This window comes from Sinocyclocheilus anshuiensis, unplaced genomic scaffold (genome assembly GCF_001515605.1).
Source record: "Sinocyclocheilus anshuiensis isolate Anshui unplaced genomic scaffold, SAMN03320099.WGS_v1.1 scaffold1303, whole genome shotgun sequence".
In the NCBI taxonomy this organism is placed as follows: domain Eukaryota; kingdom Metazoa; phylum Chordata; class Actinopteri; order Cypriniformes; family Cyprinidae; genus Sinocyclocheilus; species Sinocyclocheilus anshuiensis.
In genome coordinates, this window is record NW_015537954.1 from 761767 (window position 1) to 774126 (window position 12360).

At 35.8% G+C, this 12360-nt stretch overlaps 1 protein-coding gene across 1 annotated transcript in view; it reads right to left on the minus strand.

Moving 5' to 3' along the window:
* Positions 1–11668, minus strand: part of LOC107665148 (semaphorin-7A-like) — a 26056-nt gene extending 14388 nt beyond the window's left edge. The window contains exons 1-11 of the mRNA XM_016455917.1: positions 11533–11668; positions 11171–11218; positions 10429–10527; positions 10276–10354; positions 7983–8078; positions 7705–7832; positions 7041–7204; positions 5903–6008; positions 4419–4593; positions 2263–2372; positions 744–889 (exon numbers count right to left, since the gene is read on the minus strand). Of these exons, the coding sequence (XP_016311403.1) occupies positions 744–889; positions 2263–2372; positions 4419–4593; positions 5903–6008; positions 7041–7204; positions 7705–7832; positions 7983–8073 (920 nt within the window). The 5' untranslated portion in view covers positions 8074–8078; positions 10276–10354; positions 10429–10527; positions 11171–11218; positions 11533–11668. The remainder of the gene's footprint in view (positions 1–743; positions 890–2262; positions 2373–4418; positions 4594–5902; positions 6009–7040; positions 7205–7704; positions 7833–7982; positions 8079–10275; positions 10355–10428; positions 10528–11170; positions 11219–11532) is intronic.
* Between the last annotated feature and the right edge of the window lie 692 nt (positions 11669–12360).

Consider the following 12360-nt stretch of genomic DNA (forward strand, 5'->3'; position numbering starts at 1 on the left):
TTTTTTATATATATATATATATATATATATATATATATATATATATAAACAAAAAAATATCCTAGCCAATGGCGATTCAATTGCCAAGGTGTCCGTAGAGGGTTGGGTGTAGACACGGTCTTTAATGTCGTTGGTGAGGAGGAAAGCCTGTGTGTGTCCTATGCCTTAGCGGACAGCATGAAACCCACAAAAAATAAATAAATAAACAAATAACAGAGAGAATAATAATAATAACAGTTATTCTCTGTATGCTAATTTTCAATGTTTCAAGTGATGCAGGTGTTTTTTTCCCTGTAGGTTTTTTTAATTAAAAAAGCATTAATTTTTCATAATGTTTAGTGAATATTTTTTTATAGTTTAGTTAGATTTTTTTATAGGTTTAAAGGGGGGAGCGACCAAAAAAGTTTGAGAACCACTAGTCTGAAGTTAACAGATAGTGTTTAAAAAGTGCAGTCAAATATTGTGTTGGTCGTACTATACAATGATTTATAGCTTGTCTTTGTTGAATAATACAGAACATAAAGAGCTTTAAAAAATAATTGCATATTAAATGGCAATCGCAGTATTGGTAAAAATAAAATCGCAATTAGATTATTTTCCAAAATCGTTCAGCCCTAATCACTGCACAACTCTTTCAGTCTATTAAGAACTATGATTAGCTTCAGTATCAGTGTCTTTGGGCTTTTGCTTAAAATACATGTGTAATCAGGAAGGAAGCAGATGTGTGTGCTTTGAGGTCTTACTTTGCTCTAGAGGTGCAGTGCAAGCCATCCCAAACGCAGTAGGGGTCTCGAGATAATCTGCATTCGTTGCACTCATCTCCATACACATGACATCTCTGTAGGTCAATCTGAGCGACCTCATTACTGGAACTCACATATAGATGCCTCTGAGAAATTAAACACAGGATAATGAGTACAACAGCTGATAACATGATAGATTTATATGCTTAAAAATTGAAGATCAATCTACATTCAGAGTAACTGAAAGTAAAATAAAACAACTATAACTGTAGATTGCCCTGTGAAACATCCTGTGCTTTGCGCTCACAGTTATGATCACCGACACACTGAATAACATCTATATTTTTGCATCTGGCAGAAGCTTTTATTCAAAGCGACTTGCATTGCATTCAAAATAATAATTTCATCAGATCATGCATTCCCTGGGAATTGAACCCATGACCATGTCGTTGCTAGCGGCATGCTCTACTGTTTAAGATTGGCAGCATTACTTTTTAACATTTTATTATTGATTTAGGTATTTTAGGACACTATGAAATCCATAAAAAAATTTTCCCATGTTCCATTTGAATTTTTTTTGGACTCCATTTTAAATTTTAGTACTCAAAAAGCATGTCTATTTAATTGCAACCATGAAATGTATCAAATTTAACAACAATTTACTAAAAGTTGAACAAAAATTACATTTTTAGGACCCTATGAATTCCATTTTATTTTTTCTCAAATTCCATTTTATTTTTTCTCAAATTCCATTTTAATTTTTCTCAAATTCCATTTTTTTTTTTACCAAATTCGGTGTCTTCCATTTTTTTTTTTTCTGTATTCCATTTTAATGGTTTCATGAAATGTTAACATCAAAAAGCATGTCTAATTAATTGAATTCATAAAAACTATTTATTTATTTTCCTTTACAATAATAGAAGCCTATGACATGTTTTTTTTGTTGTTGTTTTTTTTCAGAAATTCTGGTAATCGAATGAAGGTTAAAACATTATTTTCATTTATCCTTTAATCAGAAAATTAAACAAAACCTTTCATTTTTTTGGCAAAGGTTTACTGTTAAAGTTAAATCATTCAAAATGGTAGTTTTATTCCTCTAAAAATAAAGTTTTGATATTATTATTATTGTTAGAAGTAGTATAGTAATATATTTGTCACAATTTCTTCAAGTTGAACCTAACGTTTATTTTGATGGGTTGCATGAAGACGTTTAAATTTTTAGAGACACTCAGAACATGCAGGATTCACATTTCATTAGCCTTTTTGTGGTTTAATATTCACAGACACTAGTCCATAACGGGTTTTAATTTAATTGTACTGACCTACTTTGGATTAATTCATCCAAAATTGGACAAATTTCATGATATTCTGTGTTATACAGTAAATTTAATTTTCGTAAGTGGTGCATCGCGTTTTCTGCATCGCGCAAGTCATAGGGCCCTAGTACTTCTGACATTCCTGCTTTGGTTTGGAAGTGAAGAGTTGGGTGTTATTTTGCTCAGGGATTTTTACGTCGTACCTCCGAAGCGTCCAGCAGCATGCTGGTGATGTGCGTCCCTCGTGGAAATGGCAGATACTCCGCAATCACAAAAACAGGCTCTTCCAGCACTTTATGAACCCCTCCGCTTTCTGTGAGAAAATATTACAACAGGACATTAACTAATATGTCTGCATATGGAACTACCTAGTAAGACAGAATGCTAACCGTCACACAAAGCGGTCTACTTAAAGTGCATGACTAACACAGTTTATTCACATGAAGTTTTACGTTACATGTTGCTTTTGCATGAAATAATCATGTTTTAATTACATAATTTTCACTGAGCATGTTACAATGCATTCTGCGAGCATAATTTTGCTATGTAGTGTTTGGAACAGCCTTCACGTCTGATGCCTAACAATGACACCTACTTAGCTCACTAGGGTTTGAAACTATTAGATATATGTGCAACTTTGATAACTCATGCTACACTTCTCAAAGTTATCATTCATTCAGCCTCAGTCGTCTGACTTTATCAATGATGTTTTATTACATTTTGCTAGTCATTACATTTCCTGCAGCAGTTAGACATCTAAATGTGAAACTGATAGGAGAATTAAAACTGGTTTAAATCAACATGAAACTGCATTTACATCCCATTTAACTTCTGTTATGTGACTGACCTCTGAGTGAAACAGGATGTTTGACGAGAAGCACTTTATAATAATCGACACATATGCACAATTGACCTAACGGTAAGCCCCTCCCCTCGAATGCAGATGAGCCAATGGCAGTCGAGTATCAGTTGCACGGTGAGCGAAACTTGGACATCTTTAGTTTTCAGCACCATAGAGAAACACTGGAGGATCTGAAGCTCGTATCGGTTTGATGGTGTTTAGGCTACAAAAATGGAAAAACGATGTGCCTGGGCTACTTGTAACACTGATTCCAGTTATCCTGAGAGGATGGGCAATAGAATTTATTTTATTACATTTCCTAAACCCAAACAAAACGGAGCAAAATGTCCCTAAGCATTCAACCCCAATCCCAATGAAGACAAAAACGTTCATTTTCTTGTTGTCATACTCTCATTAAGTTACAATTTTCATCTGCTCAAGCAGAACGTTAATGTCATCTTGTGTTTCAGCAAGGTACCTCTGGCTAAAACTAACGTCAAAGTTAGTGCCCCCATGCTAACGTATAAACCTAAATAGCAGACTGTTCTCACGTCATGTAAGTTACAGTGTAGGTCAATGAAGCTCTACATTTCAGTGCCTCTCCATATTAACGTTAAACTGGTTAAATGTACATTAATTTACTCGTACTCTGTGGTACACAACTGCTCAAGCAGAACGTTAATGTCATCTTGTGTTTCAGCAAGGTATCTCTGGCTAAAACTAACGTCAAAGTTAGTGCCCCCATGCTAACGTATAAACCTAAATAGCAGACTGTTCTCACGTCATGTACAGTGTAGGTCAATGAAGCTCTACATTTCAGTGCCTCTCCATATTAACGTTAAACTGGTTAAATGTACATTAATTTACTCGTACTCTGTGGTACATGATGATTTGTAAAGAGGGATGCATTAAATACATTTTTTTGTTCATACAGAAGTTTTTGTTCATAGGAACATTTCGGAAATTGCTGTACATTCATGTGTTAAAAAACAAAACAAAACAAGGATTGGCTGATAAAGATGGCATGAAATGGTTAATTTGTAAATGTTTAATTGATTTTATATGATTGATTATTGTATCTTGCTGCATTATTTAACGAGCTTTAAATACTGTGCAGCCCTAGTGGAGGCTGTTGAACTCTATAATGACAATATTGACAGTACATCTGCTGTAGTGTTCAAGTCAAGTCAAATTTATTTCTATAGCACTTCCCACAATAAATATGCTTCCAAAGCAACAGAAACTCAATAGGGACTAATGGAATGGCAATGGCATTCTTGTGTTTTATTTTGCATGCGCTACTAACTTCTTCGTGACGTTGCACTATAAACGCTGTACTGTCTTCTACAATAAATAATGATTATATGTTGCGATTAAACTTTGTGATTAAGCTAAATTTACTTCCTTTCTCTATTGCTGTTCCATCAGCAGCTGTTGCCTAAAGTCCCTATTAAGCAGAATGCTAAATTAAACTGAATCATTAAATTCCTCACGGTTCACGGTGACAGATTCACGTACCTAGAGACAGAAGCAGGACGGTGTGGCCTCGAACCCGGTCCACCTGTATATGAGTGTAATGGCGGTGTTTGAACAACAGGGGGCCGTTCTCTGGCATCACCCAATCCTTCATCTCTGGACGATCCTTCATAAATCCCAGCACTTCACTGCTTAGACGAGTACTGTCACTAGCACACTAAAGGAACCACAAGTAGTTTGTTAGAACGAATGGGAAAGATAAGCATTACTGTTGTTCGGACTACAGAGCTCAACAGTCGGTTCTAGATGTAAAAATGTCATTCAGAATCTCCATAAAGAACTGAGAGTGATGATATGTGCCTTTCCAAGTAGCACTGGGGCATTAAAAGCATTAGTTGTGCTTTTCGACAGAAAGACGTTTTAAAGGACACAAAACCCCAGACTGACTGGATTACAGACGAGCAGTTCATTTCTACCCACATTAAGTACACAACAGTTGTTTTATTACAACACTGAATTGTCTGTAAATCAGATGTTGTAATGTGACGCATCTGGCGTTGTTTGTTTTTAGTGCAGTGCCAATGAGAAATACTCTGCAGCTGAGGAAAGGAGGACACTTTTGAGCTCTGTAATGACGATTATCTTAATGCTTTTATAGTAGGGCTGCACAATTAATCAAATTTCTAATCGCAGTTACGGATGCCACATTTACGTAATCATACAAAGCGGCAATTAATTGTTCACAATCCATGTGTGCTTAAGATATGTTCTTTTCTTTCTACATGCTATCTTAAGGGTTTTTCCGTTGTTTTAATTTTAGTTTTAGTATAGCATAATAGCATGCATATTTTGACTTTTTTGTTAAAGAAGAAACCAATCCAATGTATAGTTCACATTTGAGGCTTAATACTATAGAAAAGCAATAAAAGTTTTTCAGTTAGTGTTTTCAGCTTGTTTATTTTCGTCTAAGAATAATATGGCATGCGGTTGCGGTCAATGTAAAATTATGATGATCGTAATTAATAATCGCAATTACAATTTCAAGGGAATAATCAACAATTATGATTTTTGTCATAATCGTGCAACCTGACTTTATAGTCACATTTACTGTAGAAAATTAGAACTGAATGATAATATGGTTTAAATTTTGCAGTGATACATATAATCAAGCAGTTGAGTTTTGCTATACACTCTCAGAAAAAAAGGTACAAAAGCTGTCACTGGGGCAGTACCTTTTCAAAAGGTACACTTTTGTACCTTTTAGGTACTAATATGTACACTTTAGGTACTTATATGTACCTTTAAGGTACCAATATGGACTGTTTAGGTACAAAGGTGTGCCTTTTGAAAAGGTACCGCCCCAGTGACAGCTTTTGTACCTTTTTTTCTGAGAGTGTATAGTGCATATGTGAGTATACTTATATAGCTTTATATAAAGAGCTGGGCGTTAATATAGTTACATTTGGCCATGAAACAACTCAGTTGAGATTTGCTATATATTATATATTGATTCAGTGACGGTTTACCGTTCCAGGCCGGTGATTCGCAGGAACCTTGGCGGAGTTGAATTCAGAGGAACTGAAGATTCTGCTGATTTCAGTCATGTTATAAACGCACACAGCGCTCATGTTCCTGTAAACGGACACAGAGCTTCACATTTGAGACACACGCAAGCACTACAGCTGCACATTCTCCCTTTATTTCATCCGTGTTTGTGGAACTATGTCAAATGACACATGTTTCCTCGAGCTTTTAACACTCGACTGACTGTGACATCCCTATTTAACAGGATCATGTGACAGTCATGTTTGCCTTTTACACTGATGTGACGGCAAATTCAAAAGACTGAGCATTTTAAACAGACACATATTGGAGTTCCATTGATATTTACAGACATTTGAACTAGTATCAACTATTGAGGCCAGTGTTGGGGAAAGTTCATTCAAAAAAAAAAATGCAATGCAATCCAATATTGCGTAACTCCCTAAAAAAGTAACTAATTGTGTTCCATTTTATGGAAAGTAATACGTTATGCTACTTTTGGGTTACTTTTTGGGTTACTCATCTGGCCTGAACTTGCTTGTTTGTTTTTTATTTATAAAGTTGTAGTTTGCAAATGTAAAAGCCCTTTCACACCAAAAGTGGAATGATTTAGCTCAAACAAACCTTTCAGCTGTGCTGCCATTCTGGATTGCATTAAGAATAGGATGCAAGAGACTTTTACTTCAATGAAACACAAATGTTATGTTTATCTAAGCTCATTTTTGCTGCTTAGTCTGGTTGAATTGGATCATTGTAGGTCAGCAGCAAAGGCACTGGTTAATAAAATGGGATTAGAACATATTTAATTATTGCAGGTCATATTCTGAGTTTGCATCTCACTGTTTTTATTCATTTTGAGGAATATGAGTAAATGTTTGTTCATATATAGTCTAGAACTACTACACAACGCCTCTGCACTTACTCCCGATTTCTCTCAACATGGCAACACAATCAATACATGGGAAAACAATTTGAAAAAGTAATTTTCTCGCAAATTAAAAAGTAATGCATTACTATACTAGTTACTTAAAAGAGTAATCTGATTATGCAACTCGCGTTATTACCCCCAACACTGTTAAAGTCTGATCGCCTGAAATACAAAGCATGACGTTTTTGTCTTACCAATAGTTTCTGAAGAGCGCATAAATTTTGCTGTCGTTGTCTGAGTCTAGTGTGGCCACATCTATCATCTGAGTGAATTCATATCCTCTGCCACAGAACAGACGGGTGTAAATCATGGACGTCCAGCTGCTCTGAAGCTGACTCTTAGATCCGCCTCTGTCGTTCTGAAACAGATCGTGTTGTGTTTAATTCTGCATGCATAGGGTGAGAGTCATATTTTTGGTGCTTTTTGGAGCCTGAAAGCTCCTGTGTGCCTCCAATGTATGTAAAAATCAGCATGAAGATTCTGCTAAACATCTTCTGTTCTTCCACGTAAGAAAGTTATGCAGATTTGGACTGTCGTGAGGGGGTTAAATGATTACTAGAACAACAATCTGCAAGTGTTTCTGCATTGCATTGTGATTTTAAAAAGGCTGAAATTTCACAAGATTTCTCAAATGATATAATGCAGTCAAGTAAATTGAATTGTATTTTTGGGTGCAGTATCTTTATCAGAATAGGTAAGGTTAGGGCGCATCATTAATTGCAATCATATTCTGCATTTTTAAACCATTAACAAAATGTAAAGCTTAGATGGTTTTACAGATACATGAAGACTTTATGCGGGCTGCAGTGAAATACAATGACAAATTCACTTCATGATTTCTGGGGAGACTCTGCTCACCATGCAGCTCTGAGAGACTCGTGCAATCCACTGCTCACCGTCTTTACTTTTGTGCTTCTCTGTGAAGAAGGAATAAACTTTGTCTTTGTGTTGTCCTTTACCAGCGATCAGCTTCAGGTATGTTTGCTCTAAAGAGAAAAAAACAGCGCTGTTTAGAATCAAAACAGTATCGTTCTGATAATGACATGAACTCATTTCAGTGAAAAATTGTGGCAACGAACCACTTTAGCATTGAAACGTGTGGGTAGTATTATTTAATCTAATTTGTAACTTCTCACCCGCTTGAATCGTCTGAGGCCAAATGTTGTCAATTGTGTCGTTCTTGTTTATCCTGTACAATCCCTTCTCAGACTTGGTGAAGTACAGCATATTATCTGAAAGACGGAATATAGAAATCAGACAGGACGCCACATGTAGCATGTAATAAAACGAAATGATTTTCATTTTTTACCAGAATGAAAATGAGGTATATGGACTTGCACCACCGACAAGACCCTAACAATCTCATAGCCGTGCCCTGATAAACACCCTGACGTCACGGAAAGAGTTTGGCACATACTGGCTGGAAAGAACAGCCAAGTTCCTGTTTCTAAAACTAATAATAATCATGACAATACTGTATTGTACTCAGCTAATACAGATGTGCCCAACTACACATTTTCAAAGCGACTAACTTTTTTAGCAAAACTGACTGATATTCAACAAATATAATAAATACTAAGAGCCAGATTTACTAACAGCTTGCGCAAGCACAAACCCTCTTTTGGCCTTTAAAAAACTAGGATTTACTAAAGACACACAGTGAAAAATTAGTGATGAAAAGCCATGGACACTTTTTTACGCATCCGACTTTATTGCATATGCAGGCGATTCCCTTTCAGATGCATGCATTTAAATAATTTACTAATGTTTGTGCTAGTCTGTATGAGCAATTATTTAATGACCCATAAAAAGCATGTCTTAATCCATTTTGTGATAGTTGCTAATTTGCACTGCTCTTGGTAGATTGCGTCGGTCATTATGGATAAGTGGTGTATCTGTGTTTTTTAATTTGAGCGTTGTCAGTCAATCATCTGCAGAGTTTTCCGCTCCCATCAGCACTATGGCAGTCTCATGCTAATTTGCCCTGTTTAGTAAATCTGACCCCAGTTAGCAAGCAAATAGCTGTAAACTTGTTGCAACCTAGAATTAAACTGCTGGTTCGTCTGGCCAGAGGAGAACGGCACATTATTTCGACACACTATTTCCATTTTTTAATACTGTAAAGCTGCTTAGACACAGTCTGCATTGTAAAAAGCGCTATATAAATAAATGCATTAAACATATTATGCAAAAAAAAAATGATTATGCATAATACAGCAAGTTATTCAAGGTTTGGCATGCACAGACCTGAGTCAACGGCGCTTTCAAAACATGTGCGGGAAATGGAAAAATAAATAAATACAAATCCTGATAAACAGCCGTTGTTTTTAATTATTAGGACTATTCAACTAGTCAACCATAATGGTTCATTCCTATTACAGTAGTTAACCAAATTATCTAGACAAGCCTTTTAAATAAGGGTCAACATGAGCCTGTAAAGATCTATATATGGAGACAATCTCTAGACAATCAGCACACGGAAATGCCTAGTTCCTCTTCAACAAACCACTGAGCTAAAGACAACATGGCAGAAAACCGCTTGTGTTGAATATGTGCAGAATTTAGATGCTTCTAAAGACACTTTCTGTAACTGTAGTTAAACCAAAAATGACCATTTAAGCCTTCTGAATACTGCAAGACTTTCCAGGAACACAAAAAGTGGTGCTTTTTGGTCTTTTTTTTTTATTTAACATTCATTGTATTGAATAGAGCAGCTTGAACATTCTGCTAAACATCTCCATTTGTGTTCTACATAAGAAAAAGTCATATTGGTTTGGTAACATGATATCAGTCAGCTCAGGTCTATTACGAGTTGAACATTAACTATGAGTTATATGTAGTATCAGCAATAAATGCTATCATGCAAATGTATGAACTGCATTATGAGCATCAGAAGCAGTACTGGGTTTCAACACGTCTGCAATTTCCTGAACCATGCAAATGTGACATCATGTTGAAACACTATTTCATAATGTTTTACTCAACTCTATTTCTACAGCACATGTGGCTCCAAAAACAGCAGCTTTACCAAAGAACAGTGCCTCAATACTTCTTCAAATCACCTGCTGCGAGTCAAACAGTTGCATTCAGAACAGTGGCGGACAGAAATGGAGAGGAAGGGAAAGTAGGAGTGTTCGAGAAACCTAACCAAGCACAGCCTGCCCAGTATGTTCCCGACTCTAATATTAAATAATAATACTCCCCTGTGCGCAGCTTTGTGTCAAACAATATGCTAGTCATTATCAAGAATCTCTGAGTGGGCAGATATCGATGCTGAATGCTGCCCCATAAATGACAGAAATTCAACAAGAAATGAAACTGCCATTATTTTTGCAATTCTAATTCATGCACCAAAATGCAGCAGAAATGTGTGCAAACATGCATGCACATGAATGCATTTCAATACTCATTAAAATGTGCAATACTCACCAACAAGTAATGACGGCTCATTAATATCTGGCTCGTAATTTTCTGACGTGAAGCAATTGATCAGAGAATAACTGGAGTTCTGGAACAAAAGACACGGCTCAGTTTCATACTTACATATGAGTTTAAAATGCATGCAGTAAAAACATGACATACCAAGTTACAGCACTCTGCATTTCCATCATTCGATCTACAGATGAACAGGAGATTTCCATCAACGCCTTCTCTGAGCAGAGAGATCCGGTGTGAACAGAGCTGGAAAACCAACAGTTAAACAGCAGTCAGTGACCTTTAATGAGACACAAACTACCAGCAACCCCTGAAACAACACTGTTTATATCAATGTTCAGTTATGCATAATAAAAGGTGTGTTCATGTAAACGCATCGAAACTTAACCTGCATTTTTACTGAAGTGCGTATATGTGATATCTGACAGGAAAGCATCTCACTGTGAATGATTTTAGGAGATATATTGTACATTCTTGGACAAAGAAATCATAAAAGTGTATTCACATCTTGCACATCCGAAGGAGAAGTCATACGCTCATAGAAATTGCAAACATGAGAATAATATGAGTGCGTACAAGTTTCCCACAGACATTTTTGGAATAATCTAGGTCGTTAACATTTAACAACTTATGCATTATTTTTACAACTCTCATAACAATTGAAAAACTCATAGTGATGATATTACTAGAGAATATCCTGAATTTTTGGATTTTTTTGTAAATATGGTTGGGTAAATAAGGGTAAATAACCCTTGTTCAGGGTTATTTGCATGTAAACTAGTAAAACAGGTTATTTCAATAAACTTAGAATAAACACTTAAACAACACTCAGCAAAACCTGATCCTGTGGGAAGCGTGAATATCACAGGTGCTGCACCTTAATACTTACAGAGTTGTCTGAATCTTGGCTTTCATCCTGACAAAGAGGCACATTCACCTAAACAAGGATAGTGCAGCAAACATTAAACATTACAAACAATGACACTGTGCAAACAAGGGATCATAACACAAGTGACGTCTTTATGCTTGCTTATGTTCCACAAGCCATAAACATAACTTTACACAGGAAATAAACATTTTTCTTCAATGTTTCAGTCGTCTTGCATTGAAAAAGCATTGCATAATCATTTAAAGTAAAATATCATCTTTCTCTTGGCAGATGAACTAGAGAGATCAGCCGCTGGGAACCCTTCAGATGTCATTTACAGTCTGAGATCTACTGTATTATATACATGATCAGTATGACTGTACCTGATGGGGTTTGGAGGCTTGTGTTGGGCTGATGGAATAGAGGATCTTGTGTCCTCCGACCCAGATGATTTTGTTACCAGAGGTGCTAACGAGCTTCACCAAATGAATATTATTGTTTTCAAAAGAGAACCTGGTTATGCCTGAAACAGAGAGGCAGACTGAAGTTATAAAGTGTGCAGTGTATTCAAACAGATCTAGTTTAAAGGGTTCCTGTACATTAATGCACAAGTGATACACAGAAATGCAGAAGAGATAGCTGTGGGTCTGAAATAAGAGACTCGAGTGGTTTGCGTGATAAAAATAGAGTTCTGTTCAAATTAGTGCTGTCAAACGATTAATCGTGATTAATCGCATCCAAAATAAAAGTGTAGTACAAGTATCACATCTTCATGTGTCAAACTCTTAGTGCTAATTATCGCGATTAATCGCATCCAAAATAAAAGTTGTTTACATAATATATGTGCGTTTGCTGTGTATATTTATTATGTATATATAAAGACACATACATACTGCATATATTTTGAAAATATTTACATGTATATATTTATATTCAAATATATTTCATATATAAACGTAACATATTTTTCTTAAAAATATGCATGCATGTGTGTGTATTTATATATACATACACACATATATTATGTAAGCAACTTTTATTTTGGATGCGATTAATCGCGATAATTAGCACTAATTAGAGTTGGTGAGACTTACGAGTATACTTGCAGTATAACACTACTAAACTAGTTTACGGAGACTATACTTCAAAGTGTACTAAAAATGCTACTACAAGTATTTAATTAGTAAACTATCAGTATACCTATAAGTTCA